An 18,173-nucleotide genomic window follows, 5' to 3' on the forward strand; every position below is an offset into this window, starting at 1 on the left:
ACACCTCTCTTTGTGGATTCCCCCCCCCCCTTAATAATGTAGCTCTGAAAATGGGAAGAAAATTGACCAGTCCCTTTGAAGCATTAGTTTTGCTAGAAATGGAAAGGAAAACCAATTCTTTTTTCAATGTGATTCATTTTAGAAAGGTCTAGATGGAGAGGAAGAAAGATAGATAGCTAGACACTTGTATTTATTAATTAGGATTAGAATGGCATGTTTTGGGGGCCTTTCAGCGTATAGAAAGAATGTGTTTTCAAAAGAATGCAAAATACGTATTTTTGTTGCTATTTCTTGGATTATATTTGTACCTGTAGAGACCCATAGAAAGATCAGAATGCTTTTAGCTAGAAACATGAATGTTCACATATTAAAACACAATCATGCTCCACAGAACTCATAATTTAAATAAATAAGGCAAGAAAAAGACTGAAGAAGGCATGTATTATGTTGTTATGTTATGAAAAGGGGAACGGAGGCATTGGAAGAAGAAGCGTTGTACCCAAAGTTGCACAAAGGGCACGCAGCAAAGCAAGAATTGAACCCAAACCTTCAGAGCCTGGAGTCTGACCCTCCTGATAAACTAGATGAAGTTGGATGAATGTTACCTGTGCCCTAAGGATATGTGTTCCCGTTAGTCTGTAGGTTGCCTATAAAAGGCTACCTCAGGAAAAAACTTGACAGTGTGTTGGATGCAAAAAGGCTCACAAGATGTGAGCTTTTCAGAGGTGTCTCTGGGCTATTATCATTTCTGGCTGTAACTATCAAGACGCCTTTGCAGTATCTATCAGAATCTTGAAACGGTTTACATATATTTTTGCCTTTTAAAATACCGCAGCAAATGTCAAATCAGGAGAAACATATGAGAGACTTCAAGAATTCCAGGAGAAGACCTGAATGGTTCATATAGGGTTGAATTTACTATCTCAGTAGACAAAATGTATTGTTACCTTAACTATAAAAATATAGGAAGACTGTTGATACATTAGAGGCTCAAAGTGAATCTTTTCTCCTGCTGAATACACACAGTCCATAAACTCAACTGTTTTCTCCATTTTGTGGATTGCCGATTCTTACATACATTTGTATTCTGATTGTATTCAGTCCGTGGCTTTTTGTGGTGCCGATTCTTACATACATTTGTATTCTGATTGTATTCAGTCCGTGGTCCCAGAATATGTGGGTAACAATATTGCAAAATACAAAATCCTTACTAAAAATAAAGCAAAGGCTATTTTATGGAGCAATAGAAAAGCTGAGAAAATCCATTTCAGAGCATGAGGGTATATGGTATAGTATGAGTTTTAAAATGATCTGGGAGAAACATTTTTCCAGCAAAGGGTCTGTTGAAAAAAGAATCATATTATTCCATTTCATGTTCAGAATTTATGTCTGAGTAGGGGAACAAATAGTAGGTTATTGGATTTGAACTCTCAAGCAGAATTCATGATGGGAAGGGCATTTGGAGTTCAAAGATGGATTTGCCAGATACGATTACACCTGCTATTTCAACTTTTAAAAAACTAATTCTTGATTCTAAATGATAGAGAGCATCTGATGTCCTAAATATTTGTGTCACAGCAGTGCTATTGAAGAGTCACTGAGCCAGTTATAGGAGTAGTACTCCCTTTCCTTTTAAATCACAAAACTCCAGACTAATTTACTTACAAATGTGAAAATAAAAATGAGATATAACAATTCTTTTAAGTGCAGACATTGCATGTTCAGATATAGCATCCACATTTCCTTCTGCTATACTTTGGGTGCATAACATTGTTAGTAAGGTACGTTCAGAAAGATTTTTTTTTTTTAATAACTGCTTTTTTACATCATGGGCTAAACATTAATGTGCAGTAACTAATAGGTGTATACATCAAAAGAGCAAGCAGGATTTGGGCCACAGCATTTAGAATTATGAACTGAAAAGTAAATATTAAATATATCATTCTGTTAGTTTTAATCCTTCATCTCAGTTTGCACATATAGGCATCATGCCAGAATTAAGCCTAGGAGACATTGAATTGGAGAACAAACAAGCATACGTTCTTCTTTGATAGAAGGGAAGCCTCAGAGTAATGTGTTGCTCTGCAATCCCAGCAACAAATCACGAGATTCTTACGCTGCTGAGGTGACCTGATCTGCCAATACCAGGGGGAGGAGAGCAGAAGCATGTCTCCATCCATCCCCTCCCACCATCCACCTTTGCTTGTTGATGGGAAGTATGTGGACATACCGTGTCTGGTTTGTGGCACACATCCAGAACCTGTGTGTGTGTTGTCCAGACAAAGGTGGATGCGAGGCTGTAAATCCAGACCTCCAGCTGCACCTGAGAAATTTGAGTTTTTACCTATCTGAGTTCATATTGTATCCCATATCTTGCAGTTTCTCATCTGTTATGAACTATATGTAAAACAGGCAGATCTTAACAGTACATACAAATAAGGGTGAGGCAGCTTTGATGACTGTGACAGGTTGCAGTCAGGTTTCCCTAAAGTCATTGTGCTACCATTTGGTGTCATCATCTTACAGACCTTTTGTACAATACCCTGCATTTAACTCTCAACTTTTATTGAACAGGATGGTTTACGAAGATTATCAGGGAATGAATACATATTGTCAGCAAAACGTAAGTTTTAATTTGGCGGTTACTGAGATATTAAAACATGTTGACAAATTTGAGAAACGGGAAATGTGATCAGATGTTCTTTTTTATAAGCATTGTTTGGTTTTGTTTTATTTTTATTTATAAGCATTGTTCTGCAGCATTACTGAGCTTTATAGAAATGAGAGTTGCCAGGCATTACTACAGAAAAGAAGACATGTACATTGAGTAAAAGTGTTTCTCAGGGTTATTAATAATGATCTGCAAATATATTCCTCAACAGAAACTCATCAGGTCGCTGGCAGTTTGATCTCTCCAATCTCCCTCAATGACATACCCCCACGGATAACACAGGCAATGGAAAATGAAGAACACTGGGATTTTGATATCTTTGAACTTGAGGCTGCCACCCATAAAAGGTCAGTAAACTCAAGAGCTCTAAATTGAAGTTGCTGAAAACTGACTTAAATGTCATCCTGTAATCAGCTCTTTAATTTCTCTACCTGTGCTTTTAAAATGGAATTACTTTTATTTTCAAAGTCAAATGTTTGAAATTTTCTCATTGTCATATCTAGTTGTGTATGAACCCATTAAATATCTTCTGTTTCATCATACACTATTTCCTGCAGGTTCCCAGTGCATGTAAGTGAAGATTATATATCTTTGATATGGTATATTAACAAAATATACCTTTTCTGTTCTCGGTCACAGAAAAGTTCTACAAATCAAATTGTTGTCTTGTGGGGATTCAAATTCAAATTATGGCCAACTACACGCAGAGTCAACATGCTGGTCTTAATTTGATCTGTTGATACAGATCATGTTTTATTTTCTCTCCATGTAATTGGGTAATTTTTATTCCTAAACAGTTCAAATACAGCTTTTCAGCAGAATTCCCATTGCCTTTCTCTGGAATTAGAGGAAGGTCTTTATTCTAAAATCTTGGCAGGCTACATTTTATGTATAAGATTAACTGAAAAATATTTACTGATAAAAAGCAGGGCATACCAGTTTCCATCACAGAAGTTTCCAAAAGCAGATCAGCAGTTTTGATAGACTGTACTTCATTAGTAGCAAATGCTCCCACTAAGACTGTAGATTGATCTGTCTGTTTAAATCCTTGTTTTTATTTTCTGATGCCTATCAAAAGTTCTCCTTTGGGTCTGTTTTCATGTATCATGCTTTGTCTTAGCTTAAAGCTTCTATGAGACACTAATTTGGAGGCTAGATCCTGCAATGAATTGACTATCTTAAACCCTCGTCAAAATCCCAGCTCCGTAAGAGCTTTGAAAGGTCTTCGAAAGCAATGTCTAATAAAGATATCAGGCATTTAGTTAACATGTATGCACTTCATTTTTAGACCATAGTTTTAGGAGCCAAAAAAAGTGGGGAAAAAAAGATCAGGTTTTTATTTTTCTTTAAAGTGATTTTATTGTAAGTGAAGAAATTTACATCCAGTTACTTTAGGGTTTTTTTTGCTTTGCTACATTTCCATTTCTAATGAAGTGCTATAGGAACAGTAATGTAAAGAAAAAAGTCAAAATGTAGTCAGTGTGTGTGATTTACAACATTTAATACGCATACTGCAGTAACTTACGAATTAATTAACCCAGCCAACATGCATGAGATCACCAGATAGCCAACATGCATGAGATCACCAGATAGGTTTCTCTGCTCTTACTGATTTAGAGAGACCACAGAGGGACAAAGGAGGTACTTTGTTGCCTGTCCTCTTGTTAAAGGTATTATAATTATGATTGCTTCCTGCTGTGTTTAAATAAAGGCAATTCATTTATTAAGAGTATTAAAGTGATCTTCAATGAATCACAAGTATGAATACGTTATTAGTATTGTCTTCAAGTCCAAGCAGACATATGGTAGTAAAGCCAACATAATTCATTAAATCTAAGCTTTAGTGCATTGCAGTTCAGTGACACAGAAACCTGGAGAGACCTTTGTCTGACAGTGCTACGTCGGGGGATTAAGGGGGATTTAACTTCAGTATATTATGATTCTAGTATATGACAGAGTATTGTTGAGTGTTTTTGCCGAAAGATGTACATCCAACTCTAAATGATGTCAGCAACTCTAAATGACCTCACCTCACCTGTCAGGTGCAGCTAAAAATCAGAGTGCGTGATGCATCTGGAATCAAGCAGCAAAGCGGGATGCCAAAATAAGGGTTTAAGATCTATTTTTAAGAATCCACATTTGAAAATATTTACCACTATACCTGTTCTTCTTAAGCAAAAAATGTATTGGACAAGAAAACAGCGATATTAACTGGGTTCGAAAAAAGGCTAGTGGACTAAAACTTGATTTTTTTTTTTCATTTGCTCTATTAAACATATTGCACCTTCACAGCTTTCAGGCTAGAAATATTCTGTATTGCTGTTCTGATCTTCATTCACCTGCCAGTCATCTGGGTTTAAATTGTGCAGTTTGGCCTGGGAGAGGCGAGAATACTGGAATACAGTGATGTTGGCTATTTTTGGAGACAGCTCTCCGACTGGGTTAGCCTGAAGGTTCATCTGGCCCTTACAGTCTTCTAGAAATGGCATACTCTGGCCTGGTCATTTGCTTCCAGAATACCTCCATCTCTCATCCTCTATTGCATGCAAACTCTATCAGCAATAGAAGCCTGTAAGGGTGGGCGTAAAAGAAATGGAGCAGATCTGCAGTGTGGAAAGAACAGTGATTGCAGCATTGTATAGTATAGATATACTTAATCTAACTGTAAACAAGCTAGTTTAGGAATCTGTGGCAGCAGCAAGATTACCTCCCTCCTCTCATGCACAGAGTTTAGTACTTGCTAATTTATCTCATTTTGACTGCAGTCTACGTTTACCCAACATAGACTCCCCAAGCCCCAAAATACTGCTACATGTAGTACAGCAGCAATATAGAGCCTTTTTAACATTCCTGGAACTGTGAGGAACTGGCATGATTCTGAGAGTGTGCATGTGGTGAGTAGGCAGAACATTTCTACAGGTCTGGATTGTAATTCTGTAAGAAGTCCTTATACCTAATCTGACATGTCATTGGTTAAAAATGCTGTATAGATTCATGCTGTTTATGCTATGTAGTATTCTTTCAACCTCATTTGTTTTAAAACTTTGTGTTTATTTTTCTCCACAGGCCTTTGGTTTATCTGGGTCTCAAAATATTTGCTCGCTTTGGAATCTGTGAATTCCTAAACTGTTCAGAATCAACTCTGAGGTCGTGGTTACAAGTTATTGAAGCTAACTACCATTCCTCCAACTCCTACCATAATTCTACTCATTCAGCAGATGTACTACATGCCACTGCTTATTTCTTGTCTAAAGAAAGAGTAAAGGTGAGTCCACATTTATAAGAAACAGTATAGGTGGGAAGTACAGGTGTGATCAAAGGAAGATCTCTCAAAAAAAGATGCCAAGAGCCAATGTCTACCTAGTGCCAACCAGTTTGGTAACTCTGAGGTCAAAGAACTGGGCTGCTTTACATGAGTTCTAGGATCTCTCCTATAGTGTATGGGGAAGGATGGATGCTAATATTATGGGAACTGAGCTATTCTTGATGGGAGAATAAGGAAACCTCCTTTTAAAACAGAACTTCTTCGTATAGTTAAACATTCTCAGATAGGTGAGCTAATGACACAATTATTTTTGTGACGGTACATGCCAAATACAGATTTAATGTAATAAATCACCATCTGTTATGCCTTGTGATGGTCATTTTGCAGAAAACTCCCAGGACAATATAGGCCATAACATAGGTTTAATGCTTCCAAAGCTATATCACCCACTGGACAAGATGCCCTGAGGCTTAAAGAAACTGCATTGGAGGAGAGTATTGAAAAAAATTACTTGTTGAAGTTCCTTGTACCATAACACCCACTGGCGTATTAGAGCCACTGTCAACCAGAATAAATCAGAGCAAACTTAGTTCTCACATGCCCAGGGGGCAGACTGGAGAAGGGGAATTAAAACAGCGCTTGCATGTGTATGCAGTGGAGTGGCAGTACATATTTCTGAATTGCATTTTTGGATAGAAATTCCTACCCCGAATTGGCCTGCCTAAGGATAGTGCTAGTGATGGGCACCTGGCTGAGACATTTGTGACTGTAAACAAGCTTCTGACAGCTCATTAAAACTGTAGTAAGTCCCTTAACATGGAGCTGCAGCTCATTAGTGTGCTCTCCAGAGGCTGACTTACAAATACTATGTGCCAAGTGGGAACAGAACTTCACTGGATATTTTCAGCCCCTGATTTGCCAGAGGTTTAGCTGGTCTTCCCAAGAATATCTATGAAAAACAGACAAGATCTGGACTCATTTCAATGCCACAGAAGCATGACTGCCTCCTCCTTTTCCAGAATGTTATTTCCATTCCTCTGTAGGCATAGGAAGAGGAAAAAATGTTGCAGCAGCAGAAGGAGCAGAATCAAAGTTCAAAATTCTCTCTTTATCTTTTCAAAGTTACAGTCCAGCTGCTTTTGTGTTGTCCAGAGTTCAACTTAGCCTAAATACAGTAAGGCCAGATTCTGCCACTCAAATTCGCACTGAGAAGATTTTTTTTCAGTAAATTGAACTCGGTTCTTGCCTGGAAAAATTTTCTGGCTCCCAAATTGAAGCAGTATTTTCAGAATCATTTCCACTTCTGTGCCACAGGAGTTAAGATGACAAAGTTAGAATCCTTGACCTGAAGTTGGGGGTAAAGGTGCTGTAAATCCCTGTGAAGTTTGTTATGTCAGACTCGGGAAATAAGCATCAGATACACTGCTGTGGTCCTACAGGTCAAGTATTCTCCAGTTTCTGACCACTTCCCATCTGCACAGGTCTTTCTCAGCCAGACTGAGCACTGGTCAGTGTGTCCTCTGAGGAGAGCCTGTTCTAAAAAATTTCTCTCTCCTAACTTCATACCACAAAAATAGAATCCCATGGGCAGCAGCTGAAAGAAAGGAAGAACACAACAGATAGTATTTCAGACAATGCTAACTATGAACCTAGAGTAGAAATAATTCTTTGCCTTTTCTTGTTCTCCACAAGACCCTCTTGACAGTCCTCAATGAATAATATCCTAGCTCCATCAAAGTCAAGTCACTGCATTAATTTCAGGAGGTGTAAAGTAGGGTAGGGATTGTCTGTTCACCTACCAAGTCTAACCATTCTGAACGGTACTGTCAAAGCCAGTAGAGAATTTGGACCTTAAATTCAAGCTAATTGGAATGGAAATTATCTGCCCTGATCCCAGATTCAACTGGGAACATTTCTGCTCTCGTGTCTCTTTCATTTTATTAAAATTTTTAACATAATAGTTTTGTATCTGTGATCCTTCACAAAAAGCCAGCATAAAGGCTAGTTTCCAAATCTATACAATCTATTTCTGAGATGCTTGGTTCTTTTTTTTCTTTATGCTATTAATACAGTATTAAAACTTAAGTATAAAACCTTGAAAGTCAAATAGTTTTGTATTTCATTATAGGTTAGATATAATTAGACATAAGCAATGACCAATGTAAGTAGATATAAAGTGTGGAGTGCAGCACTCTAAGAGAATCAGAATCAGATACAGAAAGTATGTGTGTCATGTAATTTTTCCATGGATGTAAACCATCAAGTATTCTTCATAGAATTCATATGAGCTGTAGCCCCAGGACACTGTTCTTCTAGAACTGGATATATGGGAAACATTCCTTAGAAATTGTAAACCTAGCCAGCACGTAAGTGGAATGTGATTAGGACACATTAAGTTTCCAAAAGAAATGAAGGGGTCTGGTGAAAATAGACTATTTTTTAGCAGTATTAGTCTTTTTTCCAAGCCAAATACCCTAACTCCAAGTGAAGGTGGGTTCTGTGTTGTTAGAAAACACAAACTAATTTATTACTTCGCATTTTTTTAATTTGATGTGCTTTGTCAAAGGTGTGGCTAAGGTAAAATTCAAGAGGCACAAAATGGCCCAAAAAGTCATGCGGTGTTCAATGAAGCTTATAATGAATTTTCCATTGCTCTGTCTAGAACATCTGACCCTTACTGATCTGCAGAGTTCTGGCTTTTATTCCTCAGCAACTTGGCTTAATCCTATGGACAGAGTAGGGTTTCTAATGAGTCTGCCAGGAAAACTAAGCATCCTTCTATTTTCAGCAAACTTTGGATCCGATTGATGAGGTTGCTGCACTCATTGCTGCCACAGTCCATGATGTGGATCACCCAGGAAGAACAAATTCTTTCCTGTGCAATGCTGGCAGTGAGCTAGCAATTCTCTACAATGACACCGCAGTGCTGGAGAGCCATCATGCTGCCCTGGCTTTCCAGCTCACCACCCGGGATGACAAATGCAATATATTTAAAAACATGGAGAGGTAAGCTTAAAACCCAGGTTCCTTGTCTGCCCACTAACATCTCCCACTTTCTTCTGTGTAACATAAGATAATGCAAACAAGCATCCTAGAGGAGGGCAGTGCCTTGTGGATAACTGTCCGTAGACCTTGTGGAAGTTTGCTTCTAAAACAGTAGAGTGCTTCTGCCTGTCCTGCACAGACTTAGGAGTAATCCCATGGTTTCAGTTCCTCCTGAGGCACAGGAGGCGCCTTAGACAGGCGGACCCTGTTTAAGGAACTTAGTGTAAATCCTAATGTTAGCAAGTCTAGAAGAATCATTTTGTACCATTGGATGTAGAGGACAAGCTATGCCCAAGTGGGTAGGTGTTTGCTGGGTAGAACAAGGATAGAAAGAGTCACAGAGCATCAGTCAAGAAATTAAATGCCGTATTGCAATGGGAAGGATAGCGAAGGACCTGTTGTTCTTCTTCCAGCCCTAGAAAGGCATTTAGGGTGAGGATGTGACCATTGCCTTGGCCCTCTCAAGATACAGCAGAAAAGTATTGCTGAAAACTTGGCTGGAGCATGAGCCACTGCTGAGTGTCTGTGCTAAAAGCCTTGGGAACGTGCCAGTGTGGCATGTCCTGGCAGCCCTCCTGAGTAGCTGGTGCCTTTGCTTCTGCCCAGCTCTTGCACTGTTTCATAGCACATATGTCTCTGCACACCAGAGGGTACTTCATCCAGCATAGACGCAGCTGCCCAAGCCTTTATTACTGTTCTTTCTTCCCCCAGTACCTCTCTTCAACGGAAATGGTCTGTAGCATTTTTGTTAGACTTGTTTTAGCAAGCAGCCCTTTGTGAACCAGCCAGCATTCTTAATTGTTTCCTTCTTTAAACAGGAATGAGTATCGAACCCTTCGCCAAGCCATTATTGACATGGTCTTAGCAACAGAAATGACAAAGCACTTTGAGCATGTCAACAAGTTTGTCAACAGCATTAATAAACCCTTGGCAGCGCTAGAAGAAAATGGGGTAAGCGACACTGCGAGTCCTCCTTAAGATGACTAGGCAGGGAGTGGGAACCCTTGGCAGTAGGAAATCCCCACATGGTATTCTGAGAAAGTTCATCAGAAACGTGGAGAAAGAGAGACTAGAAATGTGTCTTTCACCTCTGGGTTTGAATGCCCTTCTGCTTAACATGGTCGTCACACATTTTGAGGGTGAGTGGGACTCACTTGGGTCCTATTAATATTGCAGTGCTATGATGTTGTACTTGGAACCAGAACCTTGGGCTGTATATTTTCCTGTTAAATATGCCGTTTTGATTAACCCAGTCACTCCCACGGAGAGAGTGCTAGTGGCAAGACTTGGCATTGTTGGCCACTTCTGCAAAGGAGCCAAGATTTGCCTCAGAACAGAAGCTGAATTACTCCCTCACTCACAACGGGAACCGCTGGTGGTGCAGCATAAGGGCAGGTATATTGACTGCCGTATGGCGCATTCTCTGGAAATGACGGCCCTCAGCCTTCAGCGCTGCCTGGCAGCATTCATGGGTTTTCTGTCTACTTTCTTTTTTAATTTTTAAAGTAGATGATGGTGGCATTATGTATCATATAGACATAATCAATAGCCATCTGGAACCCCATGGACACAATGAAATTGCCTGTTAAGAACTCATTCTGAAAAACCACACCAGTTTCAATAACAGCTTCAACGAGCAGTTTTGTTGCCAGTAGGAGCAGTGTATAATTTTGTTGGAATGATTTTTTGCAAAGAGAAGATTTTCAGAAATGGTTATAATAAAGTTTGCATCGGTGGCAACATCCTGTAGGATTTGTAACGGTTTTCTGTGTTTTCTTACCATGTTTTTTAGAAAACCACATTTACGACTGTTGTGTGTAATGGGGGAGGGCAGTCTTTTTATTATCTGAAGGTGGGAGAGGAACAGGTCTTGTTCCTTCACCCATTGGAAGCAGACTGGAGCTTAATTGGAGGAGAGTACCTTTGTCCACAGGCGTATATGCTAGAATTAGCTTTGTTCTTGGCACCTAGTGATGCTAATGAGAACTATGTGACTGTGAAACCAAAGTCCCAGTAGGATACTCGTTTTACTGACTAAACTAGGAGAAAGGCTGTTAAGTCCTCAGTTGGACAGCCTCTGGGTGAGCGTAGCAGCATTCAGCGTAGGAGGGGAAGAGACATGGAGGAGAACAAGGGAGCTGCTGCTGCTGGGTGTAGTGCACCGCACCAGCTGACCTTGTGGAGTGCCTGACTCTCTAGGGCACCTGGTCCTGCTGGAGGGCTCTGTACCTGCCTGGCTCGGTGCGCAGAGCCCCTCCTCCCAGCCCCAAGAATTGGGATGCAGCAGTTTTCTGAGCAGCAGCATCCATCCAAAGAGACAAACTCCTCTTCTTGCCTTTTAGATATGTGGAAGGGAAAATACAGAGCAAACAAAGTGAGGTGCTGTTGCTGCTGAAGAACGGGGCTTGGACCTGTACAGTCAGACAGTAAAAAAAAAAATACAATGACATACAGAAATCAAACAAAAGTTTAATTTGGCCCTTGAGCCCCAGGGGCTGCAGGGAAATAGTCTGCCCCACAAGGCATTTGCAATTCACAGCAAATTCTGCCCAAGGATGGGAAGAAAGACAAAGGCTATATAATTTTTATTGAAAACAAGAAGCAAAATCTTTCCCTTCTTTTGGATGGGAGTTTCTCAGTTCAGCAGGTTCCTATTAAAAGATCTGTAATGTGTGAGTGGGTAAACCAAATCATTTGCTGTGCTTGTTATGAGCAGAACAACACTGGCAGATCCTCTTTCAAGTCTGGTTGTATATCTGGTTGCAGCGGCAACGTGTGTTTCCTGGCCTGGTTTCCAGTCATGGCGGTGACTCAGTGTAGTGTTTGCAGGCCGAGCTGCCAACCGCGTGTTCCAAATGGGACAGTTCCACTTATTTTTTTTATTTATTATTTTTATACATATTTGTTCAAAGAGCCATGCTGAGAAGCTGCTCTGTTTGTTTCCTTTCTTCTTTTGTTTCATAAACTGAAAAAAATCCTTTCCAGCTCCAGCATCCTTTATCCTCCCATTTCCCTTCATGATGTCACCTAAGCCTATGACAGGAAGCCAACATCTGACATGGAGAGACACCTCTGCACTCTGAGCAGGATGCTGGGACTAGGCACAGTTAGCACATTTTATTCCCAAGACATCCGCATCCAGCAAGTAGAACCGTGCCCTCGGTTTGAACAGATCACAGAAGCGAACATCCTTTCTTGATTCCCGGTGGTTTACCTACTAGGATATTCTCTACTATCCTTAACTGAATGATCTCTAGTAATTTTCCGTGCTTAATTTCCATGCTTGTGTTTCTGGAGCTTCCATCACTTTATTTTGGCTTTCTCTTACGTAATTTTGCCATGCATTTGGAGATGTAAGCACCTCACTGTGTTTCCTCTGTATTTTCCCTTCCACATATCTAAAAATGAGGGAAAGAATTGGTTTGGGAGTCTCATTTTGGTGAGAACTATGGAGCTGGTGTTTCTGAGCCAGTATACTACCAAACAATAATTTTTTTACTATTGTCAGTTTCTTCCTTTAGGAAGAACTTTCTTCCTCACAAGAACTTTCTTCTGAAAAATATGTCCTAATAAAAGGTCAGAATGTTTCTGCTGCTTTGTATCTCCCTCTTCGTACAAAATTGCAGGAGCTGGTGGCACATTACTATTATCATCATTATCATTATTGTTACTGTTACTTCTTCACCGATCTGACTATAGACCAAGACCTTGTTAGGTGCTAGAGAAGCCTGGTATATTCCTTGCTTCAAAGAGTTTCTATTCTGAGTAGACGGTGTTGTAAATTTCTGTACCTACCCATCCCTAAAGAGCCCAGTAATTATGCTGTACTTACCGGTAATTTTTTTAAGATATTTTAATCCTGAATCTCTGTCCTTTGGAAACTTACTTCATCAGAGCTCCACAGAAAATAGCTTCTAATCTGGATCATTGGAGCCTTTACTCATATTAGCCGTATACTGGCTCCAAATATAGAGTACCGTTGACGCGCTTATATGTGCAGCCTGGCAACCAAATATAAGCTGTGTGTGGGCTGAAAACTTTCCTAGACTTGCAGAGGAAAGATGAGGCTGTTCGGAAGCATGTTTCTAATATATTGCTTTAAAACTGATAAACTCTCAGAAAGCAAAATTCCCAGTCAGGCCAGAGACTGATGGGCTAACATGGGTCCAGTGGAAGGGAATGAGGAGCATGCCTAGGAGGCAATGTGGGATCTGACTCTCCTAATAGAAGCAGTGCTGTCAGAATGATTGATGAGGTTTGCGTGCAGAGGATGACCGTGCATTTCGGGTCAGTCCTTTTTTTTTTAAACCAGCTATTCCACTCTTAACGTGCGAGTCCATTAATCCTTGGATTTCAACAGAGATTTACATTTTTCTGCCTACACAGTGCTCATCATTATATGTGTAGTGATGAATGGATCCTCTCCACACTTTTAAGGAGGCAGATAAGGTATAGAGGGGTTAGATGACTTGCCCAAAGATGCCCAAGAGATCTGTCACACAGTGACTGAATCCAGAAACTGGAGTTCAGTGCTAGTTCAGAGCTGTGGCTAACATTCGTAATCCCCCTATAAATTCAGCCGGACATCAGGCATGGTAGCCAGTAGCAGGACTGATCCCTGTAGGATCTGCTGAAAGCATTCCCAAGGCACAAAGCTTTTGAGTAAGTGCACAGAGACCTTGCTAATGGATTGTTTTTAATTCTTAAATGTTACAGAATAATGGTGATGGAGAGTCAATCAAAACTGTTCTCACGTCTCCTGAAAACCGTATCCTTATCAAACGCATGTTGATAAAGTGTGCTGACATTTCCAATCCATGCAGACCCATAGAACAGTGTATAGAGTGGGCTGGACGCATCTCTGAGGAGTACTTTGCACAGGTAAGGCAGCTAAAATGGGCTGCTGAAATTCCAGGTGAGCATCTCTTTAAAAGGGAAGAGAAGGGTTCATATACTGCCGGTGTACCAGAACATCTAAGGCTGCGTTACGTGATGTGAAAAATAACAGCTTTTTTATTTTAAATGATGGGATATTACTCATGCCGATACAAGACTAGATGCCTTCAGACAGATGAAAGTTGACAACTTGTACAGTGCAGTTCTTGAAAAATTTAAGCTTTCAAATTGTTCAGCTTGGAGCTGGGCTTTTTGAGTTTTGCCTGCAAATGCATTCCCATCACAAGAGGCGGAGGAAGGGTGCCTTCTGTGTACCCACGTGCTGGCTATGCCTCAAGAACAGGATCATCGGGTCCTAGTGTTAGCGTGGGATCAGCACTCACTCCAAGAAATGCTGTAAGACCTTAGCACACTGTGCCGAAGAAAGGTTTTAGGAAGATGGGGAAAAGGAGAGGGCAGAGTCATCATTGCAGATAGACCAAATACCGCAGCTGGGACTTGGTACCTCAAGGCGGGGGAAAGAGGATAAAAAAGATATTTTGCCATCTCTGAGTCGTACAGATTGTCGCTTCCATCAGAGATTGAAAATGGTTGAGCATCTTTTAGCTCCGAAGCAGTCATAACTTAATCAGTAATGTGTGAAGTTACTTAGGGTCAGCTTTGTGTGTAGATGCAGAAGGTAAATGTATCACTTTGTGGGAAACACTGGAAGGCACTATTTGTCTGCTGTTTCACTGAAACCTAGACGACTAGGTGCTTAAGATTAAATTGCTCCTTCTTCAGATTTATTCAGGTTCCTCTGTCTATTTAGCAGTTGCATGCTCTAGTCAGTGCCAAACAATCTGCTGCTAAAAGCAGCCCGTTAACAGAATTTGTCTTAGATGAATAATCACAAGAGTGTTTTTTGCAGACTGATGAAGAAAAGAGGCAAGGTTTACCTGTTGTGATGCCAGTTTTTGACAGAAATACTTGCAGCATCCCCAAATCCCAAATATCATTCATTGATTACTTCATTACTGATATGTTTGATGCCTGGGATGGTAAGCAAAACTGCTATATTCCCTGACCATAACTGTTGTGTGAACACTTTAAACTACTGTGATATAAAATTGCTTGCTTATGGCTCCTAAAGAAAGGGGGAGAAAAGGGAAGATTTTTGCAGTTCAAGTAAGCTTAGTAACTTCATTATTGCTTAGAAGTATTTTGATACTGCTACAAGCGATTCTCGTGGCTTCTCTTTAATATATTAGATTCAGGCAATGTTTAACTTTCTGCGTTTTAAACTTGATTCTCTGTAAATGGAGAACAGAACATATTCTCCTTGATAGCACTTTGGGCACAGTCATTTTGTCCACGTTAATACCAGTTATTCTTCAAGATAAATTTCTACGGTCTGGGAACTGCTTGGGGGAGCAGCTATTTCCTTCCAATTGCTGCCTCCTTGGTAAAAGCGGTCAGAAATGTGACTCTCCTGAATGCCAGATCATGACATGTGACTGAGATTTGATGAAGTAGAATAATTACAAGCATAATTAGCTACGCCCCTCCTGGAAAACTGGGTCCCTTTGCTGGGACTTGCAATACCAGTATTAAGTAGACTTACAGAACTGTTCTCCGTGGCCTGAGTGATAACATCAGTGATGAGAACTATGCGGCCAAAACCATTTCAAGTATCGGTATGACAGATTTAAACTTTCCTACTTAACACAGTTGCCCAGACATTTCAAGTGATATTTAAGCAGACAGAATCATGTGACTGTTTCAATTCTGCAAACTAAATACACTCTGCCCTTTCTTCCCTAGCATTTGCAGACCTGCCAAATTTGATGCAGCATCTGGATAATAACTTTAAGTACTGGAAAGGACTAGATGAAAGGAAGCTGCGGAGCCTTCGACCACCACCAGAATAGCAATTAGAACATGGTGTGTAATTTACTAACCAGATGCATATTTATTCAAGCTCACTTTTATTCATGTGATTTCAGATTTGTTTTGGTCTCTTCAGTATTACAGTAAGGCTAGCCCATGCACTTGGGGAACTTTCAAATTCAAGAGAACATGAGGTCAGCAGTTGACTTCCACAAACTGCCGTGTGTGGACTCCAATGAAATAAGCCTACCAAGTGGAATTACACTGGATTGCTGCAGTACTTGTACTGAAGAGGGTTTATTAGTGAACGTATTTTGCAATATCTTCATACGAGTATGTGAAGCTGGAAGACCTTGAAGAATCCTCATGAAAAGGACATTCACTAGAAGATTTTGCTTAATCCTCAATCCTGCAAGTGAAAAAGAAATACCTATTCATAGAGACTCACAGCTTTTATGAGAAAGCTACATGCTTTTTATAAGCACTTAAGACAGTTACGTAGAACAATCAGACATTTAAAATGCAACTCTCTGAAGGAATTTTTGATCTATGAAAAATAGATGTACTCTATTTTTTCACATCACAGAAGGTGCAATCATTCACTTCTGAGCACTACTGAAAGTGAGTTCTCTTTAAGAAATTTAGTAGCAAATGTAAAAAATAACACAAGAATTTTTGAGGTTGATCGCTAGCATCTATGATTAAAATGATATGTTTTATTTATTTTGTTAGATGTTCAATATTTTCTATGAATTTATAAATACTTAAAAGCCAAAGCCAACTTTAGATGCATTACAAATTTACATGATTCATACTCATTAATATACATTTAATTGATGTACAGACCTTTTATTTTCATAATGCAAATACAAAATACTATACAATGATACATTTTTATTGCACTGTAAGGATAGATGTGTATGTTTAAATGTTGTCTGATTTATGTTAATTAAAATAAGTTTTATTGAAAAGGTCTCACTTGAGAATAGTAGAATAAACAAGAAATGTATACCGTCTGAGCACCAGAACTGCAGTAGTTCTCCCACAAACCAGTGACGACCGCCTGATCTTCCCTTGGCTACAAAAATAATAATACGTTGGAACGTTTTGTTTTCTCCCATGAAATTTTATGACTGAATTCCCTGTCAAAGTCTGCCTTATTTTATATAGTATTTCTACAAAGCATTCCACAGCATATATGAAGAGGGTAACACTAAACATCTAATGAATTTCAACATTTTATAGCCTATGTATTTTCCTCTGCCATGAAAGAAACAGAACATAAAACCACCAACAAAAACCTTTAACTCAAGAAGTTTGTAAAGGCTGTGTACCTTCACAATTTGAATGAAACCTTCATAGCAAACACCAGAAAATAATAAAATGTATATTTTAAGAAGTGTCAAAGTCCTAGCCATTTCATTTGAAACGTGTATTTACTTTGTAGTTTGCAGACTAGCAGATACATGAAATTCTTTTAAAAATAACTAAGATATTTGCCGGCTGGGGAAGGGAAGAGTTGAGGGGGTTGGGCTGGCATAAGGGTGATGAAAGGTGGTATACGGCTGGCAAGCCCCTGTGTTTGTGCCCTGCCCTTGGCAAGCCCATCAAACCCTGGTGTGCCCTTGGACGAGTCTCTTCATGGCTGAAAGCAGTGCCGCGCTGTATTCCACCGAAGGACTGGAAGAGTATCCCGACAGCCTTCCCGGTAGGCAGAAAGGCACTCCAAAAGCACTGAAAGAACTGCTGACTGTTGTCAGCGCAGAGGCAATTGACTTCAGAGACATTTTGAACCATTCCTGAAGAAGCACAAGCAGGGGAGAGGTGGATGATGGAGCAGTTCAGGGGCTTCAGCGGTAGGAGCCTTAAAGCAGGTAAGGAAGGAACGGGTGACCTCTCCAGGTGTTGCCTGTTTCTGTGTTTCTCCGTCATCTCCAAGCCGATGAGACTCATGGGCCAGCACCATTTGCAGCTCACTACTGTTCATGTTTGCGTCACGCCTTCCTGCCAGTGCTGCCCTTAACCTGCTTGTGTGCTCTCCCTTCCTACACAGAATTCGGGTTATATGTTGTCGGGGCGGGGAATTCCCTGTCGTAATTTCCTTTAGTTCATCGATGCGCGTATATTGCCTAAGCCGGTGGGGCTCAGATCCTGCCTAGGAGCGCCCAGACCACGCCACTGTCTCACTGACAATCGTAGGACAGAGGTCCTTGTCGATCTCCCAGGGCTTCTACAGTCGATACTGAAGGAGCAGATACATTCCCATTGAAGGCTGAAAGAACCAAGTATCCTATTTTCAAAGGGAACACGCAAGGTGAGGGAGAGTTGGCTGCCAGATACGTTGTTTTCCTGGCAATATTGCATTGTGTTAACCTATACACGCACCGATTGTCATCAGCTGCAATTCTGGCGTTAATCTCTTCTATT

The 18,173-nt window shown here is 40.2% G+C and overlaps 1 protein-coding gene across 4 annotated transcripts in view; it reads left to right on the plus strand.

Annotated features, from left to right (window-relative positions):
* PDE8A (phosphodiesterase 8A) overlaps nucleotides 1-17,140 on the plus strand; it is a 161,246-nt gene extending 144,106 nt beyond the window's left edge. For 3 of the 4 annotated variants that reach the window (XM_009276527.2, XM_009276526.2, XM_009276524.2), the window contains 8 exons: nucleotides 2,575-2,623; nucleotides 2,883-3,018; nucleotides 5,738-5,936; nucleotides 8,725-8,942; nucleotides 9,800-9,932; nucleotides 13,698-13,862; nucleotides 14,788-14,917; nucleotides 15,681-17,140. In XM_009276527.2, the coding sequence (XP_009274802.1) occupies nucleotides 2,575-2,623; nucleotides 2,883-3,018; nucleotides 5,738-5,936; nucleotides 8,725-8,942; nucleotides 9,800-9,932; nucleotides 13,698-13,862; nucleotides 14,788-14,917; nucleotides 15,681-15,787 (1,137 nt within the window). In that variant the 3' untranslated portion in view covers nucleotides 15,788-17,140. The remainder of the gene's footprint in view (nucleotides 1-2,574; nucleotides 2,624-2,882; nucleotides 3,019-5,737; nucleotides 5,937-8,724; nucleotides 8,943-9,799; nucleotides 9,933-13,697; nucleotides 13,863-14,787; nucleotides 14,918-15,680) is intronic. The other variant, XM_009276525.2, reaches the window with a different exon arrangement.
* Nucleotides 17,141-18,173: the final 1,033 nt, after the last annotated feature.

Source organism: Aptenodytes forsteri, unplaced genomic scaffold (assembly GCF_000699145.1).
Source record: "Aptenodytes forsteri isolate BGI_AS27 unplaced genomic scaffold, ASM69914v1 Scaffold1, whole genome shotgun sequence".
Classification (NCBI taxonomy): domain Eukaryota; kingdom Metazoa; phylum Chordata; class Aves; order Sphenisciformes; family Spheniscidae; genus Aptenodytes; species Aptenodytes forsteri.